At 57.4% G+C, this 18,317-nt stretch overlaps 2 protein-coding genes across 2 annotated transcripts in view; one reads left to right on the top strand and one right to left on the bottom strand.

Annotated features, from left to right (window-relative positions):
- Positions 1 to 7,003, top strand: part of ZNF236 (zinc finger protein 236) — a 91,404-nt gene extending 84,401 nt beyond the window's left edge. The window contains exons 28-32 of the mRNA XM_029922764.1: positions 117 to 176; positions 2,448 to 2,645; positions 3,363 to 3,492; positions 3,984 to 4,160; positions 4,621 to 7,003. Of these exons, the coding sequence (XP_029778624.1) occupies positions 117 to 176; positions 2,448 to 2,645; positions 3,363 to 3,492; positions 3,984 to 4,160; positions 4,621 to 4,727 (672 nt within the window). The 3' untranslated portion in view covers positions 4,728 to 7,003. The remainder of the gene's footprint in view (positions 1 to 116; positions 177 to 2,447; positions 2,646 to 3,362; positions 3,493 to 3,983; positions 4,161 to 4,620) is intronic.
- A 1,859-nt stretch (positions 7,004 to 8,862) lies between these two features.
- MBP (myelin basic protein) overlaps positions 8,863 to 18,317 on the bottom strand; it is an 84,751-nt gene continuing 75,296 nt past the window's right edge. The window contains exons 6-8 of the mRNA XM_029922292.1: positions 17,102 to 17,119; positions 15,461 to 15,588; positions 8,863 to 10,338 (exon numbers count right to left, since the gene is read on the bottom strand). Of these exons, the coding sequence (XP_029778152.1) occupies positions 10,294 to 10,338; positions 15,461 to 15,588; positions 17,102 to 17,119 (191 nt within the window). The 3' untranslated portion in view covers positions 8,863 to 10,293. The remainder of the gene's footprint in view (positions 10,339 to 15,460; positions 15,589 to 17,101; positions 17,120 to 18,317) is intronic.

Genomic DNA, 18,317 nt, shown 5'->3' with positions numbered 1-18,317 from the left:
GACCCGTCGTCGGGCGGGCGGGGTTCCCAGCGACGCGGGAGTCTGGTTGTACGTTTATTTCTCTCGCCAACCGATCGGACTTCACCCGGCCACTCACGCCCGTTTAGTTCTCACAGGTTTCTTGCCACACCCTTGCCGGCTGTGTTGTGGCCGCTGTGCCCGTTCACGTGCCGCATGTACGTGTGTCTGCGTGACCCATTTGCCATTTGACCAGTTTTTTTTTTAAACAGTTTATTGTCAAATTGGTTTCCATAATACACCCAGTGCTTCTCCCCACAAGTGCCCCCTCCATGACCATCACCCCCTCCCTCCCCCTCCCCCTTCAGTCCATGGTTCGTTTTCAGTATTCAGTAGTCTCCCACGATCTGTGTCCCTCACTCTTCCCTGCTCTCTTTCCCCCTTCCTCTCCCCATGGTCTCCTGCCAGGTCTCTCTCCTGTTAGACCTACAGTTTTTTTCTTAAAATGCATGTTTTGATATCTATCCTTCTCTGCCTGACTTACTTCACTCAGCATGACACCCTCAAGGTCCATCCACTTTGCTACAGATGGCCATATGTCATTCTTCCTCATTGCCATGTAGTACTCCATTGTATATATATACCACATCTTCTTGATCCATTCATCAGGTGATGGACATTCCGGCTCTTTCTATGATTTGGCTATTGTAGAAATTGCTGTACATTGGGGTACATGTGCTCCTATGCATCAGCACTCCTGTATCCTTTGGGTCCAAGACTTAATAAATGATAGTTTTAAATAAAGAAGAATCTAAAAACTCTTTCCTTACAACTTTTCAAAGTTAGAGGTAAAGTACAGATAATAAATAACTACTGACTGTAAGCAGCATTACGTTTTATGCAGTTTTAGTAAGTAAGTTTCAAGAAATTACTCATTGGTCTTTCAGTGGGATGAGAACTCCTTTTTTTCAAATTTTTATTGTTGAAAGAGAGCACACAAGTTGGGGAGGGGCAGAGAGAGAGAGAGACATAGAATCTGACGCTGTGAGTGGTCAGCACGGAGCCCGACACGGGGCTTGAACTCCCAAACCATGAAATCATGACCGGAGCCTCATTCAGATGCTTCCCTGAATGAGCCACTCAGGCGCCCTGAGGACTCTGTTTTTATAAAGAAATGAGACCCGGCCAGCCTGAGCCAGCTGATGTCAGCGTGTGTCGTGTGGCCCGCTTGTCTCCTGGGCTCTCGGCCGTGCTGCCCTTCGTCCCCAGGACACACGAAAGGGCTCGGCCTCGAGTGCCCCTGTCCCAGGGTGGCAACCAGTTACCGTGGCTCCTGGGAGGTTAGTGCCATTAGCACCCGAATCTGTTTTAGTGACTGTACTTTGTGCATCATTTGCTTTAATTGTGTGGTTTTTATTTGCACTTAGAAAACAGCCTTGAGTCTGATTATTCCAGTGGCTTCAGACTTTGACTCCTATGAAATATACTTTATGCACTGGCCTGAACACAGTGTTTCCTTGTTTCTTTGCACACACATGTAGACATGTGCACCCCTGACAGGTGACACAACTGCGTCGCGTTTGTGCTCCGGACGCTTTCTATTTTGTTTTTTCATTCCATTCTTTTTTTCTTATTGCATGGATTAATAATCTTAGCACACCTTCTAGAAATCTTTTCCTTTAGGTATTTTTCTTTAAATTTTATCCGTTTCTGTACATTACAATATTATGAAAAAATATTTGATGAACTAGAATAAAAATGTTGACAAACCCCATCAATTATCTTTATAACTATTTCTACTTTTCTTCTACTAAGTTATTCTATGTCAGTTTTCACCTGCAGAACCAAACTCTTATTTATGAAAGCGGAGTAGTAAACCTTCATTTATTCTTCATTTATTCTTAGAGTGCTAATAGCATCCCATTTAAATGATTTGAAAACCTGAACGGTTGTGATTCAAAGTTTGGGGGAAATGCTTTCATCCAATCAAGAGCTACAAACGCCTCTGCACAGTATTATTAATGTTGCAGTTCGCTGAAAGATCTTCAGCCAAGGCAGTGGTGTTTGGGGGCAGATCACATGTCCTTGTCTCTGCTGAAACTGCCACCACTAATGGCATTTCCTGAAAGCGTGCTCTATGCCAGGCGTTACCCTCGGGACCGCTTAGGTCCTGTTACCTCATCACCCAGCGGCAGCCTGAAGGGTGTGGCCGCTCCCAGTCACTGTGGGCCAGCGGAGGCAGGGATGGGGTGGTGAGGGACCCAGCCAGCACACCTGTGCAGGCAGGTGGGAGCTGGATTCGCACCTGCCGTTGCGCTCTCTGACCTCTGCTCTGAGGGCAAGGGTCTGACGCGATGCCGGGGTCCCCGCCGGCCTCTCCTGGGGTGACAGGCGACATGTCTGGGTGTGCCTGTGGCAGACGGTGCGTCCGTCGCTGTGCCGCAAGTGGCAGCCACGGAGTAAGGTTGGGGGTCTCTGACCCGCTGCAGGTCACCGACGTGTCCACCAGCCTGGCCCAGGGCGGGCCGCCCGAGAAGGAGGCCCGGCTGCACCAGTGCGTGGAGTGTGGCCGCAGCTTCGCGTCGGCCGCCATGCTGCTGCAGCACAGCAAGGAGGTGCACGGCCGGGAGCGCATCCACGTGTGTCCCGTGTGCAGGAAGGCCTTCAAGCGCGCCACTCACCTCAAGGTAGGTCCCGCTGCGGCCTGGCCGCCGTCCCCGCGCACCGCCACCCCTCTGAAGGGGCACAGGCACTCGGTGGAGGCTGCGATTCGGGGGAAGTCCGAATCTCTCTCTGGAAAGATAAGGGGAACAGATGTGTCGGAAGCACCCGGGAGCCCTCTGGAAGAGCTCCCACGGGCAAAGCGGGAACAGTTGGAGCAAGAAAACATAGAAGGTGGCATCAGGTCATAGCCCGCAGTGCACAATAAATTCCCGAGAGTCCTCGCTGACGAAATGTGTGTGGAGAAGTCACTAGCCAGGGAGAGGAGACAGACCTCCCATGCAGCAGGATCCCAAACGGTTTGCGGCCTTGTGGTCCTCGTGGTGTCCCCTCCGTCCCGAGGGCACACAGGACGCGTGAAAAGCAGAATCAATGCACCTGGGAGGTGGTGCAGGTGTGCCTGGTCACGGCGGCCGTGCGTGTGCCCCTGACACGCTGGGTAGAGACGCCACCTCACCCCCGAGCCCGGAGCCGCCGGCCAGCGGAGAAACTTTTCAGACGCTTCTCGGCCGAGCACCGTCCCCCAGAGTAGCTCAGAGCACCCCGTCGGTGTCCGAGGGGTTCGGGGCTGGGGGTGGGCCCCGGGGGGCCTTGCTGCAGACGTGACCCCACGGCCCGGCGCCTCTGCGGTCTTGAGTCCTGGTCCCGGCGGGTCTCAGGTGTCTTCTGTGGGTCGCTGGCAGGAGCACATGCAGACGCACCAAGCCGGCCCTTCCCTGAGCTCCCAGAAGCCGCGCGTGTTCAAGTGTGACGCCTGCGAGAAGGCGTTCGCCAAGCCGAGCCAGCTGGAGCGCCACAGCCGCATCCACACAGGTGACCGGCCGCGCGCACGTGCTGGAGGGCAGCCGGGGGAGGGGGGCTGCGGGGAGCGGAGCCCACGGCCGAAGGCGCCAGCAGGGCGGCTCTTCCTTCACTGTTCAGTTTCTGCATTGATTTAGAAGCAATTAATATTTTTAAAAATATTGGATACATTACCCTTTTAATTAAGTGGATTTCATCTTCTCATGTACATCACATCTTTTTGCCCTGACTGCCCAAAGTGCATTAGCAGTGTTTTGTGTGAGCCATGTGTGCTCCCTGTTTACTGCTGGGCACTTCCAGGACTCCCAGTAGCTTTGGAGTTTCATTTTGGGTCTCACCGTGGGGCAGAGTAGCTAGACACCCGGGCGCTGTCCTTGTGTGTGGCCAGCGGGCGGTGGTGCTCCCTGTGCGTGACGGGCGGGCTCTGGCCATCCTGGGGCGCCCCCTGTGCGTGGCCAGCGGGTGGTGGTCGTCCAGGGATGCTGATGTGCGTGCGTCCCCAGGGGAGCGGCCGTTCCACTGCACGCTTTGCGAGAAGGCATTCAACCAGAAGAGCGCGCTGCAGGTGCACATGAAGAAGCACACGGGCGAGCGGCCCTACAAGTGCGACCACTGCGTCATGGGCTTCACCCAGAAGAGCAACATGAAGCTGCACATGAAGCGCGCACACAGCTACACCGGTAAGGCCGCCCTCCTGACCTCGGGGCCTCCGTGTCCGCCTGGCACCGGCTTTGGGGGGGGTGGGGGGGGCGCCAGCTGTGCGGGAGGCCAGGCTGGCACCGTGCCCTGCTGAGTGTCGGGTGCACAGCTGCGCAGGGCGGGCGGGGTTGGGCAGGGGGGTCCAGCCTGTGCTCTCACACTTTCTGTGCTGCTTGCCCCTCCTGTTAGGGGCCATGCCCGCTGTGTGATGTGACTCCTAACTAGTCGCTTACCACAAACCGTCCGAGGTGAGCGGGCCCCTCGAGGGCTGTTGATTCACATCAAAGAGCAGAAGTTGTCACGCCGTAATTGTTCGAGCCGCAGCTCAGATGCTGCTCTCTTCCCCGGGATGGAAAGCGAGTCCGTGCGGCCCTTTCCAAACGGCCTCTGGCTCCGGGGCCGCCTGGCTGAGCCTTCCCGCTTCTCCCCCGTGTGCTGCAGGGGCTGCGCAGGAGCCCGCGGCGGAGGAGCTGAGCCGGACGCTGCGGCTGGACGACGTGGTGCCCGAGGCCGCGGGCGAGTGGCAGGCCCTGGCCGGCGTGTTCTGACGCGGCGCCACCTCCACGGCCGCCCGCCGCTCCCGTGTTGCGAGAACGGAGCACTCGGAACTTCCGTTCTGAAGCTTCAAGTGTTAAACACGTTCCCACTGTAGTTTTCTAGCTGTCGAATTATCTGAGAATCATTGTCTTTCAGAGACTGATAGGAAAAAACCGGGGACGGTGTGAACGCGTTGCTGTCATTTGTCTACGAATCACTGAGCTCAGGTGCTACCACGGCAGTCGCCCCTCCCGCTCCGCGGCCAGTGCATCCAGTTAAAGCAGAAATTAACTGGATTTTGTACCATTGTGGCGGGACTTCTTTGTCTTAGCAAAGACAGAAGTGAACCTGGGAAAAGTAAGGTAGATTGTCCTTCATGCTTTCTGTTGTAAGAAGCATAGCTTATTGAAACAAACGTAAAATAGGTGCATGAAGTCCAGAAAAATGTTAGGACACAGGGACGTTTTTTTCCATGTTTTTCCCTCTGTGCATTTTGAGGTTAGACCCTGACTCTTTAGTCTACCGTAAGTTAACTAACTAGAACCTGGAGAGGTGGCCGGACCAGTTCTCTCTGTGTTCCGTGTACCTAATCATGAGCTAGAAGGCAGCATGGGGCCGGCCGCAGGGCTGGGAGCCCGGTGCAAAGGAGGACGGGCCCCCGCGCCAGCCCGCACCCAGGTACGAGGGCTAGGCGGCTGCGGGAGGCACAAAGCCATATGTCACAGGCAGGGAGGGGCAGAGCGGCCCCCGGCGCCCCAGAAGTGTGTTTGTGGGTGAAAGAGGAGGCCCCGCGCGGCCCTGTGACGCTCTCTTCGCGCATAAGCAGGTGTCCTTTTTATTTCAGGGAGTTCTTTACTGCCATCAATGGTGCCACATCGGACACGTCCCACACCAGACCCCACCCCGTGCTGGGGCAGTGCGCTGCTCCTGCAGCATTCCAAAGATGGAAAGTTCTTTACTTCATGGGAATTTCTCCTGCAAAGTTATTTATATGTTCTATATATAAATACATATGTACATACACAGATATATGGGCCTCTGTGTGGCTGAACAGTATATTTTGTAAATAGGAGCACTCGCCCCGAGTCCAGAGAGAGCAGCAGATCAGTATTGTATTCCTTCTGCTCATCAGTGGGCGTCTTCTTCATTGTAACATGGAGGTGGGGTTACTTTGCTTTGGGTTTTTTCTTCCTGAAAAATGATTGCCTTTATTTTGTCTCATTGCCTCCCTGGTTTCAGAAGAGAGCAGTTCTATTACAAATATCGCACGGACTGTGTATATTAAGAGACGAGCTCATTTCCGATTCCTGAAGAACGAGACAGTCTCCCTGTTCTGTTTTCAAAGAGCATCTTTTGATTTTTGTTGTTGTTACTGTTCACCTCGGGCGTATGTATATAAGTAATATTGTTGGTGATATAAAAACTTTTGTTATGTGAAAATATTTAAGTCGGAAAACTGTTAAATAATATGACTTTTTTTTCAAACTGCTTTGTGTATTGTATATTTTTTTAAGGAAAAAAAAAGCCTTATTTGACTTATTCTTGTGATGCTGGACTTCTGTATCCTGAGGTTCTACCTGAATGTCATTATGTACCCGGCGGTCGCACATATATTCAGAGTCATTGTAATTGTGCCAGAGTTTTAAAGATTCTGCTTTTAATGCACTTTTCTTTTATAATTTTGTATTAAAATATTTTAGAAATGTTGATTAATTTTGGTGACCAGAGATCTCCAAAGTTGGAATTACTGCATTTAAGAAGTTTTGTTCTCGCTAGGTTATTTATTTTGGTTGTAGCATTAAATGCCATCTCTCAGGACAGTCTCCAAAAGGGTTTGATCCCTGCTTGTACAGAGAGTGTGGTTGGTGAGCGGCCGGTTGAAGTGAGGCCTTACCAGGTGACTCTAAAGCTTTTATTGTCGTCAAAGAAAACGAAGAACAATCTACCAATAACTCATTTTATGAGTTTTCTCAATCTGTTAGCTCCGCGGGCAAACGTCAGACATTGATATGTTTTTTTCATTTACTTCCTGATTATAAAAGCTGCTTCTTTGCAAAACATTCCTTGAAAATACAAGGTTTTGTAAAGACACAATTCCACTTGAACCTTTGGTGGAGTACAGGTTGATCTTTATATTTTACTGGTTAATAAATGTCTTCTGACAAGAGGTTTCCAGCGTCCTGCATAACCAGGGTTTTGAGAACAGATAACTGTATTTTTAGAAATATCTCCTCATAGCGTACCTGCTTTGGAATAACAATAAATAAAAAATGAAGTTAGGAAGTGTGATTAATTTTTTTTCTTTTAAGATCTTTAATATGGAATAGTTTAGCACATGAATTTAGTTCAAGTTCAGATTATTTTTAACAGCAGAACTTTAATGATCTTTCCCTCTCCCTCCGCCTTAACCCCCAGGTGGGTCCACTTGACATCTTCAGACTTGACCAGTCAGGATGTAGGTGCGTGACAGATGCCCTGACCTTGTCAGCCACAATGTCAGCCCTGCCTGGGTCCCTCTCGAACGTGCATGACCTTCCTCTAGTGGTGAGGGGCCTGTGAGGCGCCCAGGGGAGTGACTGGCCTTTGCACAGACACTCAGAACTAGGGGAGGCTCCGCAGGGTGCGGGCAGCCGGGCGTGGCAGGTGGAGGCCCCTGTCCCTTGGGGGTGCAGGGGTGGGGCTGTTTCCCCAGAGCGGTGATAGAGTGAATGAAAGCAATGAAAGCATCGCCTGAGAATCGCACCCCAAAGTGCCCCCACCCTGCGCCCTCCTCCGCGGGTCCCCAGTGCGGGGTCAGGTCGAGGGGGCAGAGCCCACAGGGGAACCGGGGGAGACACTGCCTGCCAGCGGCCCAGCGCGGGCCCCCAACGCCCAGGTGCTGAGCGCGCGGGACCCTCTGTCCTGACGACAACTTCCCATCACCCGTCGGGTTTCTGTTCCGTGTGATTGCGGCATTGAACGGGGCAGGAGACTGAGCTCCACATCCTGTGCCCCCTGCTCGCCGCCGCTTGTCCAGAAAGGCGGGTCTGAGCCCCACGAGGATGCCCGGTGCCCTCCCCTCTCCTCTGAACCCGTTGGAGCGCTCACGGGCAAGAAAGGCTGGCCTCGGTACAGGGCGAGAGCTTTTACAGGTGTGAGTGGATTTCTGTTCTCGGCAGAGGGATGTCTCTAACGCGTGAAGGTGCACACTTTTGACGTGAAGTGATCACTCAGGTTTACGTAAGTAACATCTTTTATTTTTTTATTTTTATTTTGTGTGTGTGTGCTTAATGGAACTGAGATTTATTTTTCTGTGTGTCTTTTTAAGCCTCCAGATCACAAAAAATAGAGCCAGCCAGAAGAGAAATAGCCCACGTGTAATTTAAAGGACAGCTTTTGAACCAACACGTCTGCTTGGAGACACCTGTCCTGTGCTCCTTGAAGATGCCCAGCTCAGCGGAGGAGAATTAAAGTTCCTGATTTAGCTCCAGTAGCACAGACCTATTTTTAATTTATTGCCTGGTGACAGATTTTTTGTCTAGCTTTTCTGTGTTACTAAACACAACTTTCTCAGTAAAAGAAGAGCAGCCCGTAGGCCGTTGCTTCCTTTGATGTGTCCGTGCCCTGGAAGACGATATGGAACTTGGACTTCTCAAAAGCATGTTGACATTTTCTCTGGCTTCCTGGCAAGCAGCAAGTTTTGTAGTAGGAAATACAGCTGCCCTGCCTGCTGGTTCTTTTTTTTATTTTTTAATAATAGTTTATTGTCAAATTGGTTTCCGTAATACACCCAGTGCGTCTCCCCACAAGTGACCCCCATGACCATCACCCCTTCCCTCCCTCCCCCTCCCCCTTCAGTCCACGGTTTGTTTTCAGTGTTCCGGAGCTCACGTTAACAGGTACTCACTCTGGTAAAACAAGACAGTGTAAATATATTCCCACAGGCTGTTTAGAGAGAAACTGAACATTCTTTGCCTTGTGAGTCAGGAACCAGTGCCTTAACCATGGCCTCGAGTCCGCTCTCGCTCCCCGGGGAAGCCATCCGGCGATCACGCAGCTCGGCCTGTGTTCAGGAGCAGCACGCACGACTCTGAGACACGACTTTTGCTTTATTTGGGCTTACGGTCCACAGACCAGAATAAAGATAAAATAAGATGCTCATACAAATATCATTAAAAGTTTATTATTTTATTTCAATTTTCGAGAACATGTGTACTTTCCACAAGACCTCCCACAACAGCGCGCACTGGCGGGTGCGCAGCCAGAGAGAGATCACTCAGCCAGCAATCGGCTCCAAGATGTCGAGTGTGTGTGTGTGTCGAGCAATTTGGAGGTTTTGTTTCTGGAATTGTGTTCCTTTTTCTCCCCCCCCCCCAACCCTCTCATCACTGAGGCTAGGTATTAATAGACACTACATTAAACCCACACCGAGCAGGAATTAGGACAGGATTACGCTCACTACTTCTCGTCTGGGTTCTAAGGGGACGGGGTGCTGGTGTGGGGTTCTTTGGAAGGCCTGTGAGAGATACCCTAAAATCAAAACGTGGGTTCAGTCTGTTAGGAGGGAGCAGGGAAAGGTCAGCTGGTGTTAGAAGAGACACAGCTCTGAGGCCCCTCTCCGCTCACACGTCCAGGTCAGCGAACAGGGTCCCTCCGAAACCTACCGACTACGCACGTCTGTGTCCCAGAAGCAGGTGGACGACGCCCCGCCCACCCAGGGTTAGTGTGCACCTGCCGCGCCGCGCGCCGTGGAAGCATGTCGCCGGCCACCTCCCATGGCGACCAGGGTGACGCCCTGAGGCCACCCAGGAAACTCCTCCAGCCCCGCTCAGACCCTCCTGCTGGGCTCTGGGGGGAAACAGGTTGTCTGCGGGGCCCGTCTGGCTCCCGCCGCGCCGTCACCCGACTTCCAAGAAGGTCCTGTTTCCTGTAGGGGCCGTTGCCCCGCCCAGGGCCGCCTGCCTGCACCCTCTCCGCCGCGCCTGAGTCCCGCCAGCTGGGCAGCCGCCCCCGCAGGCGCCCCCTCCGCGCCCACCGCGTGGGCCTCTTCACAGCTGCCCGCCCGCACTCCACGTACCGAAGCCCCCTGTGCGTTCCCGACTGCCTGATCCTGGACGGAGGGTGAGTGTGTGTTAGGAGGTGAGCAAGGGCAGGGGTAGAAACCAAAGGAAGCTCGGATCGACAGTCCTCACCGCCCCGCACATGTCTGTCTCCACAGCAACGTGGCCGCGGCAGTGCCCAGAAGCCAAGGGGTGCCGAGTCAGCAAAGCAAGTCCAAGGAAGGAGGGCGAACTTGGAGGTGCGCTGGGCACCTGCCCCGCGGGGCGGCGGGGCCGCGTCGCAGTGGGATGAGAGTCCCCGGGCATTTGTCTTCAAACTCAGAGTAACTATTTAATTTTCTGTCTGCGTTTTCTCCATTTAGCTGATGGCCAGGAGTTGCCAGTAGGGGGCGGCGTGCCCGCCCCTCCGATGTGCACAACTCAACGGGCATTAGGCAGGGGGGGTTGCTACGAGTAGGTAATTTATGTGAACGGTATTAACATCTTAAGGCAGTTATATTAAGAAGCCGAGGACGGGGTTCTGTGACGGGGCAAGACATCAGCGTCTAGCCATGGGCGATCCAGAGCGGCTGTCTCGTCCTCCCTGAGAGAAGGAAACACACAGTGAGGGCTCCTGCGCCGCAGCCCCGCACCCCAGCCTCACGCCAGGGTCCCTCCCGGGGGCCACCTGGCCACGACCCATGTCGTTCGGGTCTGTGGCCAGGAACGACGCACACAGAGCTGACTCGGGCGCTAATGCGATTCGATTCTCAAGTGCCATGGTGTAAACTCACCTGACGTCAGGCCCGGGGCCAGAGAGCCGGTGCCTCACGGAGCTGCACTCCGGGGCAGAAAGCTCACCCGCCCTGTCATCCTGCATTGACTGAGCCCTGTTCGTCTCTGGCTACGTTAACTGAGCCCTGTCTGAGTCCGGCTACATTGACTGAGCCCTGTTCGTCTCTGGCTAGAGATTCTGGGGTAACTGAGGCAAGTGTCTGCAAACAGCAGGGATGGCTTCATCTTGGGAGATTTCAGTGCCGTGATCACACCTGCTGCTGGGCCCACCAGGCAAGAGCCGGACTGTGAAACGTCATCCCCGGGGACCGTCCTGTGTGGGCTCTGCCCCTGCCCCCCCCCCCCCGCCCTGCCGAAACACCAACTGCTCAGAGGAGTGTCCACAGACTCTGACATCAAGGCTTAAACCATGCGCGGACATGTTTCCTGGACAAATGGAACCCCACCTCGGCGGCCGCACAGCGGTGGAGCCGGGGCTCGGGCCAGGGGCAGGTCTGACGCGACTTGGACAGACTGGGGGGAACATACCTTACTTTTGGCATTCACATTTTTATTCTGGGTTTAGTTTCTTTCTCCTTGGGTCCCATTTTCTTCCTAGATTATGACTGAACAATTCACCTCTCAAAGATTTCCTTGACACTGGGAGCCCCCAGCAGGCAAGATACACATGAAATTGGCCATTTGCCCCATGACGCACGTGCACTGAACTCCCCCTCTCATCCCACGTTTGCCACGTTGCCCAAAAATATCAACAAAGGACTGAAGCCGAAAATGCCTCATAAACAGCACAGTCAACAGAGTGAGGTAATACCTCCCATCTGTCAGGGCTTTACGTCTGAACTCATCCGTGGGGTTTTATTTCAGCAGTGAGAACGTTTATGTGGGTCTAGTCTCTGAAGTATCGGAGTCGCCGGAAAGGGCCTTTCAGGCACAGGGAGCTCCGTCCTGGGGGCCCCGCCCGGGAGCGCCAGTCCGGTCCGGCTGGCTGGCCCTCAGCGCGGCCCCCGAGAGGAGCCAGAACCAAGCGCACGGGCCTCACCGTTTTCTGAGCCCCCAGGAAATTCGCGGGCGCGCGTCCCTGTGGGGTGTGCGTTCGTCCCCAAGAGCAGAATCCGTGCCGGGTGGACTAAGTGCCCCAGCCTCCCAGGACACCGTACGCGAGGCCCCATCTCCACTTCCTGCCGGACGTTTGGTTTTATCTTCCATTATTGTACCTACAGCTTACGGAGTGTCCACTGTGAGCGAAATCCACTACATCTGTCTCCTCGTAGGAAAGAGAGAGCCAATCGTGGGGGGAAGGAATTCTTAGCTTCCCCATTTTACAGTCAGAGGAGCCAAAGCACAGAGATGTTGCGTTATTTCCCCAAGTCAGTCAGCCAGAGGCGGAGTCAGGTGGACAGCCACTGCCTCGGCTGTGTGGGCCTCACGCTTTTCTCTCTGTCGGGTTTTTGGCATGTTGGAAACGATTGATGTCGAGAGCTTGGTGGGCGCTGGGCTCAGCGGAGCGGGCAAGGCTGGCCTCGCCAGGAGAAGGCTGGCCCGCAGTGGAGTCGGGCTGGGAAGGGGCAGGAGAAGGCCCTGCATTCTCTCCGCACTTGCCCCACTCCAGGAAACTGCTCTGCGCCGGGTTTGGAAATGGGGAACTCTAATTCTATTCTGATGCGGTTCCCTAATGCTCGGTGGAAATGCAGTGCTCTCCCGTCAGTGTCCAGCCAGCCAGGGGGGAACGGCACCACCTTGACCACCGGGGGTCACCCACCTCCTCGAGCCCTTCTCCCTTCTCGCTTCTGGACTGTTCTTAATCTACTGTAACAGTGTCGGCCACATCTGACCATCGCCCACCGGTTCACGAACACTTCACGGCGTGAAGTCTGATCAGAGCCATATGAATTGAAATTCGAAGTTCCCCTTGGTCTCTCTAGAGGTTTTGAAATTTCTAAACCACTTTGTACAAAAAGAAATTCGGTAGAGTATTGAACCTATAAAACCCAAATGGGCCTCATACACTGGTGTTGGTCGTGAACCACAGACGTGCAGGATGGAAACGGCGTCTCGTTGGGGCTGGTAACCGGGCCTGCACGGTGACCACGGAGCACAGCACATTCCCTGGACAGAGTCCCCAGGTGGGCCGGGCCTCCCCTGTCACCCGGCCGTTCCGTCGGTGGGACCAGCAGCCACTTCGCAGGGGAGCACAGGAGAGGCCTCCCCACAGAAGGGGCCCCTGCGGGGCGTCCTGGCAGCCGGGCACATCTGGGTTCCGACGCGGGGCGCTCTGGGGCAGGAAGCCTTGGGGGGCACCCAGAGGTGATCTGGGCATTGCGGGCAGTTCAGATGCAGGCGAGTGTGCGCCTGGCCAGGTTCGGGCTCGCTAGGAAGCGTCGCTGTCCGGGTGCAGCTCTGGGTTTGTACCGGAGCCTCCACGGGGTCCCGTCTCCACCATCTCGTCGCCGCGTTCCAGAATCCAGCACGTGCATCACGAGGACCTCAGTTACCTGACTGCGGGGCACAGTGTCTCCTCCCTCAGATTTGCTTTAGCATCGACCCTGCGGAGGAGGCGCTGCCTGCACTTGACCCCGACGAGCCAGTCAGCCGGCGGCCGCTCACTTCACGGATTTTAGCCTCTTCTGGGACAGGACTGACCTTCCTCAACCACAGGCCCCTTCCCCTCACCTCTGGGTGGGCCCCGCACCCGCTGAATCCAGACCCACAGAGGGAGGGGATTCCACATGTGCGTGTTCACAGAGCTGCTCACGCCTCATGTCCGGCCACTGGGCACACCACTCACACGACCCCACGACGGCCACTCCGGGGACAGACCAAATTACCCCACACGGATCCTAAGACCTTGGTGCATTACGAAGCCAGTCGGCACACTCGCAGGTCAGGGGTCAAGTGTCACCGTGATTCGGGCTGAGGAGCCTTGGCTGGTGGAGACGGAGCCTGAACCAGGGGGACCCAGAGCTCGCGGGTCCCGCCTTCCAGCTGCCCGGTCTCTCGGGGCGACACCACCAAGCCACATACAGCAGGACCTCCTGGTGTCAAGTCGCGCTGTCTCCTGTGGCCCCAAGCGGACGGTCTGGGACGAATGGAGAGGAGCAGAGGCCCTGCTCTCACCCGCGCAAGAACACCTAACCCGTGCAGTTTCCATGGAAACGCGTGCCGCCCCCAGAACGTGACCGCTGGCCTGAAGACACAGGGGGAGACGCCGTCACGTGGGGTAAGAGCCCAGGACACATTCTTCCACGACACCCGGCCCCGCGGACGCGCGCAGGGAGCAGGTGCGCCGGGGCTGGGGACCGGGAGCCAAGCCCAGACGGCCCCCTCCCCTCCCTCTCATTTCGGGAACCACGTCTTCCGTTTTCCACAGCAGCGCTGGTCTTTCACCCAAGAAAGGTAAAAACGAAACCTCCGACTGTTGTTCTCCAGACAGGGAGCTGCGGGCACGTGGGGGTTTCATGCCTTTCTGGAGCCTGTGCTGCCGGGACGCAGGAGCCCTGACTCCCGTGCTCGGTACCTGTCTTCCTGGTCCCATTTCCTCGGGTTGGAGAAGGGGTCGACTGGGCCACCTTGCGAGTAATCGTGGCTGGTTGTTGTCTGGAACCGGCGCTTGAGACATCGAGCAAGGAAGGGACGGCCTCGTGTGCGCCCGGAGTGAGCAGAGGTGCCGGTGGCAGGGGGCGGCGCTCCCTGAGCCTTCAGTTGCCTGGGGACCGTCCTGCGCCGCCGAAGGCGCGATGTGTCCCCCGGGGACCGCCCTCTCCCTTCCAGCTCTGCCGCCCAGGCCCTGCACGGGTGGGTGCGGGCAGCCCAGCCCCATTTCTGGGGTCTCTGCCAGACACGCACGGCCGGCCTCACGATGCGAACACTTAAGTCGTAGGTGTCCTGGGATCCGGGCGACAAAGCCTCGGGAGGTCAGAGGGCCCACTGTGGGGGGAGCCCTGGGCCTCCTCTAGCGTCTCCCCTCAGGCAGGAGCCTCCAGGTGTGAGGCCAGCTCCTCAGCCTCGTGGGGTCCCCTCCCTGGAGCCGTGCACAGCCCTCCAGAGCTCCCCGGGGGCCCTGCCTCGCCTCCTCCCTGAGCACCACCTTCTCCGTCCCCACCACAGGACACGCTCCTCTGTGAGGCCGTGGACCCTGTCTGTGGGGACGGTCCCGACCCCCGGCAGCACACGGCCGTGCCCTGGGAGCCCCCAGCCCAACGGGAATTGCACGATCGCAGACGGACAGACGGACGCCTGGGCAGCAGCCTTGGGTCCCTGACTGGGTGCGGCCGGTCTGGGTTCACGGCCTGCTGGGGGCGGCCCCTGGGGGCACAGACATGTCCCAGTGCCCACCGGAGGGGACAGCAGCTGCCCTGAGGAGGGTCTCATGCCTGAGGCCCTCGGGTGTCCAGCCCCTAGGCCGATACACCCTGTTCACGGGGTGCTGCTCCCGCCCTCCGCGACTGACCTTGAGCCCCGGGACCACGTCGGGGGCCGAATGACAGAGGCCAGCCCCTCCCGACACCCGGACCTCTGGGTCACAGCCCAGAACGGGCGGCTACGGGGCTCCGTGATCACCCGCTCGCTGTCCCCCTCCGCCTTCTCAGGTCCCGTCCCGGGGTCTGGGCCTTGCTGGGCGCACGTGCCAGCAGATGGTGGCCCTTGTGACTCCCGGGTCCCTGTCAGCCAGCGCAGGGACCCCGTGTGGCCTCCGCAGGCTCCACCCCATCCAGCAACGCCCCCTCTGGTCACTCGGCTCCTACTCCTCTGTGTGTCCTCGGGCCCCAGGGGGAGCGCCCCCCAGCCCGGGCTTGCCCATGCAGCGGGGGAAGGCCTGCGGCCCCGGGCAGCCTGGCTAGCTAAGCCCACGGGAGGGGCAGTGCGTAAAGGCCGCGGGCCGCCCCAGGGCCCCCACCCCCGCGCACCCCTGGCGTTAAGAAGGGCTACGTTACCAGTTTGAAGATTTTGGAGAGCGTGCCCTGGGCGTCGTGGGCCCCCTTGAATCCCTTGTGGGCGGCGGCTCTGCCTCCGTAGCCGAATCCCGGCTTCTGCCCCTCGGCTCCCTGCGAGAGACGGGCAGCTCTCAGGGTGGGGCGCGGGGAGCCCCCGGCCCCAGGCACCCCGCTCCTCGCCCCGGGGGTGCGGCGTGTGCACCCAGGCGCCCCCGCTGCAGGCCCGGACCCCTTCCTCCAGCAGCCGCCGCCCCTTGTCACATGAAGCGGCTTCCAGAAGAGCAGCCGCATCAGCCGAAGCCTTTGCCTCCACGTCTGTGGGAGGGGGTTCCCGGGGGGGGGGCCGCAGGAGGCCCGGCGCCTGTCCCCGGTACAGGGGGGTCCCTGTCTGCTTCTTGCAGACCCCGCACACCTGCCCCTCCTGCTCCAGGCCCAGAGGACGCAGAGCTTTGCGCTTAGCACTTGGCACAGTTTTGAGGCTCAGACTTTTCTAGAGCAGAAAGAGAAGCATCTCCCTGGCCACAGCGTGGTGCCCCGAGCGCGCCGATGTGTGGCCCCGGGACCAGAGTCCTCCTGGGGCCCTGGGATCTGGGCCGGTCGGGAAGAAGGGACGGGGCCGGGGCCGGCCAGCCAGCCGGGCACCGGGACACTGCCTGGACGGCCTAGCTGCCCACTCCCTAGCCGTGTGACCTCGGGCAAGGGTCAAAACCTCTCTGAGCCTCAGTTTCCTCTTCTATAAAATGGGGATCAAGCGGCCCCTCCTTGCGGGCTGGTTCGGAGGCTCTGCTCTGTGAACAGAGCCTGTGGGCTTTGGGCGCGGGCGTGGTGTCGTCACCGGGAGGCCGGCGCCAGCCGCCCGCAGCCCCTCACCCCCCACTTCCGGGTCTGTGGCGCAGGGCAGAGGCGGGCGATTGCCGAAATGTAAGAGCGCCTGTGTCCCCCTGCCCCCAGCGTTGTCTGACGTACTTTGTTCTCCCCTGTGATCTCGAGGAAGGGCTGGGGGCTGGCTGTGCAGGCCCAGCGCGGCGGCATTCCCGCTGCCCGCTCCAGCCTCGGGGGCGCCGCCCCACGGGGGCCAGGCAGGCCCTCGGGCCTCGGCATACGGCCCTGTCACCTTCCCCAAGGCGCGGGGGCCGGAGGGGCCGGGAAGCCTCTCACTCCAGGCCTGGCTCCGAGAGCGACAGAGCTGGCAGGGGGAGGGCGGGGCAGCGCCCCAGGGTCCACACGTCTCCGCGCCCGGGCCAGGCGGGCGGCTGATGCGCAGTGCCCGACGCAGACACACGACACGGCCGGGAACCACACCTCACACACCGGTGCTAACCCCCGCCCCCGTCCCGCTTGCTTCTCTCCAAAAATGTGAGTTCCTGAGAACAGAATCCAAACAAGGGTTTCAGATTAACCATCTGCTCGACTTTTCCTCCTTTCACATTCTCGGTCACTTACGTCTTTGGACAACCTAGAATCTACCAAGAGACATTCAATATAGTTTAGAAAAAAAACAGGGGATGTTCAGAAACTCCAAGCGGCAAGATACTCCTGCAGTGAGAGAAAACGACAAACAGGCAAAGGAAAGACAGGGAAGGAATTTGCTTTGGTGAAAAGAGAAACCGAATAAAGATTAGCAGGACCCGGAAGGGACACGGGGAGGGAAGCGGAGGTCTCTCTGGTTGGCGCTGGGCCAAGGGGGCTGGGAGCACCCGAGGGAGGGCGGTCCTCCTGCTCCGGCCACTGCACACTCCCGGAGGACTCCCCGCGCCCAGAAGGCCACGCCTAGAAAGTCAGGAGGCAGACCACGCGTTACCGGAACAAGAGTTCACTCCAGTGTCATCTCTGCCCCTGCTGGCACAGAAAGCCACACGCTACTTGGCTGCAGAGGCCAGCCTGCATGAGGGTCCTACCCTATGTCACCGTTTCACGACTTGATTAGCATAGGAAGAGGCTCATAGATGTTTCTGTAAAATGCGCCCGCCAGGATCTCCGTGTACGTCAGCGTACGAAGGCTTTGGGCCAACGCAGGCGCTCCACGGAAACGCCCAGCGCTCCGCCGCTGGCCCCGCTCGCCCCCGTGCCCCTCCCCCTTACTGCCCTTTCTGCCCTCCTTCCTTCCTCCGTCTTTTTAAGAATTTTATTCATTTGTTTATATGATGCTTCTTAATTACGCATCCCCCGTACTGGAGACTCGGGATGTGTTTCCATGGTGCACAGGGCTCCCGGCTTGTAGGTTAATGGCGTTTCTTCCATTTGATTCTGAAACTATGACTTTTGTCAAGTAAGAACTCTACCTCACAGTGACTCTGCGTGGAGTCTGTGGGTGTGGGGGGAGGACACCAGTCGGCATTCTAACCTGGCGCACACCGAATTCCGCCGGCGTCTGGAAGGCGGGCCAGCCTGAAAATCTTCATTGACACTTTGTTCTCAGAATTAAAAAGCCTAACACCCCCCCCCCCCGAGGACTTTTCCTGGCTGTTCTGGTATCTAAGGCGCAGCTGTTACAAGCGTCACCCCCAAAATCCTGTGGTTCGTTGGGCTGTTGTGAGCGTGTGACCGACGGCACCGTGTCCGCAGCAGGGCGTCAGGTCGGGACGGGGCCGATCAGGGGATGGTCAACGGCCACGGGGCCTCCCGCGGCCAGCGATGCACGGGCCCCTGTGCTGGAAGGAAGTGGGGGGTCTCCTCCAGATCGGGGAGGGGCTCAGGCCCAGCACCGGGTCCCCTAGGAGAAGCAGGTGGACCCTGATGGCCGGGCCGGCGGGCTTGACGGGGAAGAAAGGGGTCCGTCGGGAACGGAGGATGCAGAGCAGGAGAGCTGCTGGCTGTGAGGAGCAGAAAGGACAGGGAGCCGTGGGGACATGCGGGT

The sequence above is a fragment of the Suricata suricatta genome, chromosome 14 (genome assembly GCF_006229205.1).
Source record: "Suricata suricatta isolate VVHF042 chromosome 14, meerkat_22Aug2017_6uvM2_HiC, whole genome shotgun sequence".
Lineage (NCBI taxonomy): Eukaryota > Metazoa > Chordata > Mammalia > Carnivora > Herpestidae > Suricata > Suricata suricatta.
Note: the sequence above shows the minus strand (reverse complement) of the source record. Positions and strands in the feature narration are given on the sequence as shown.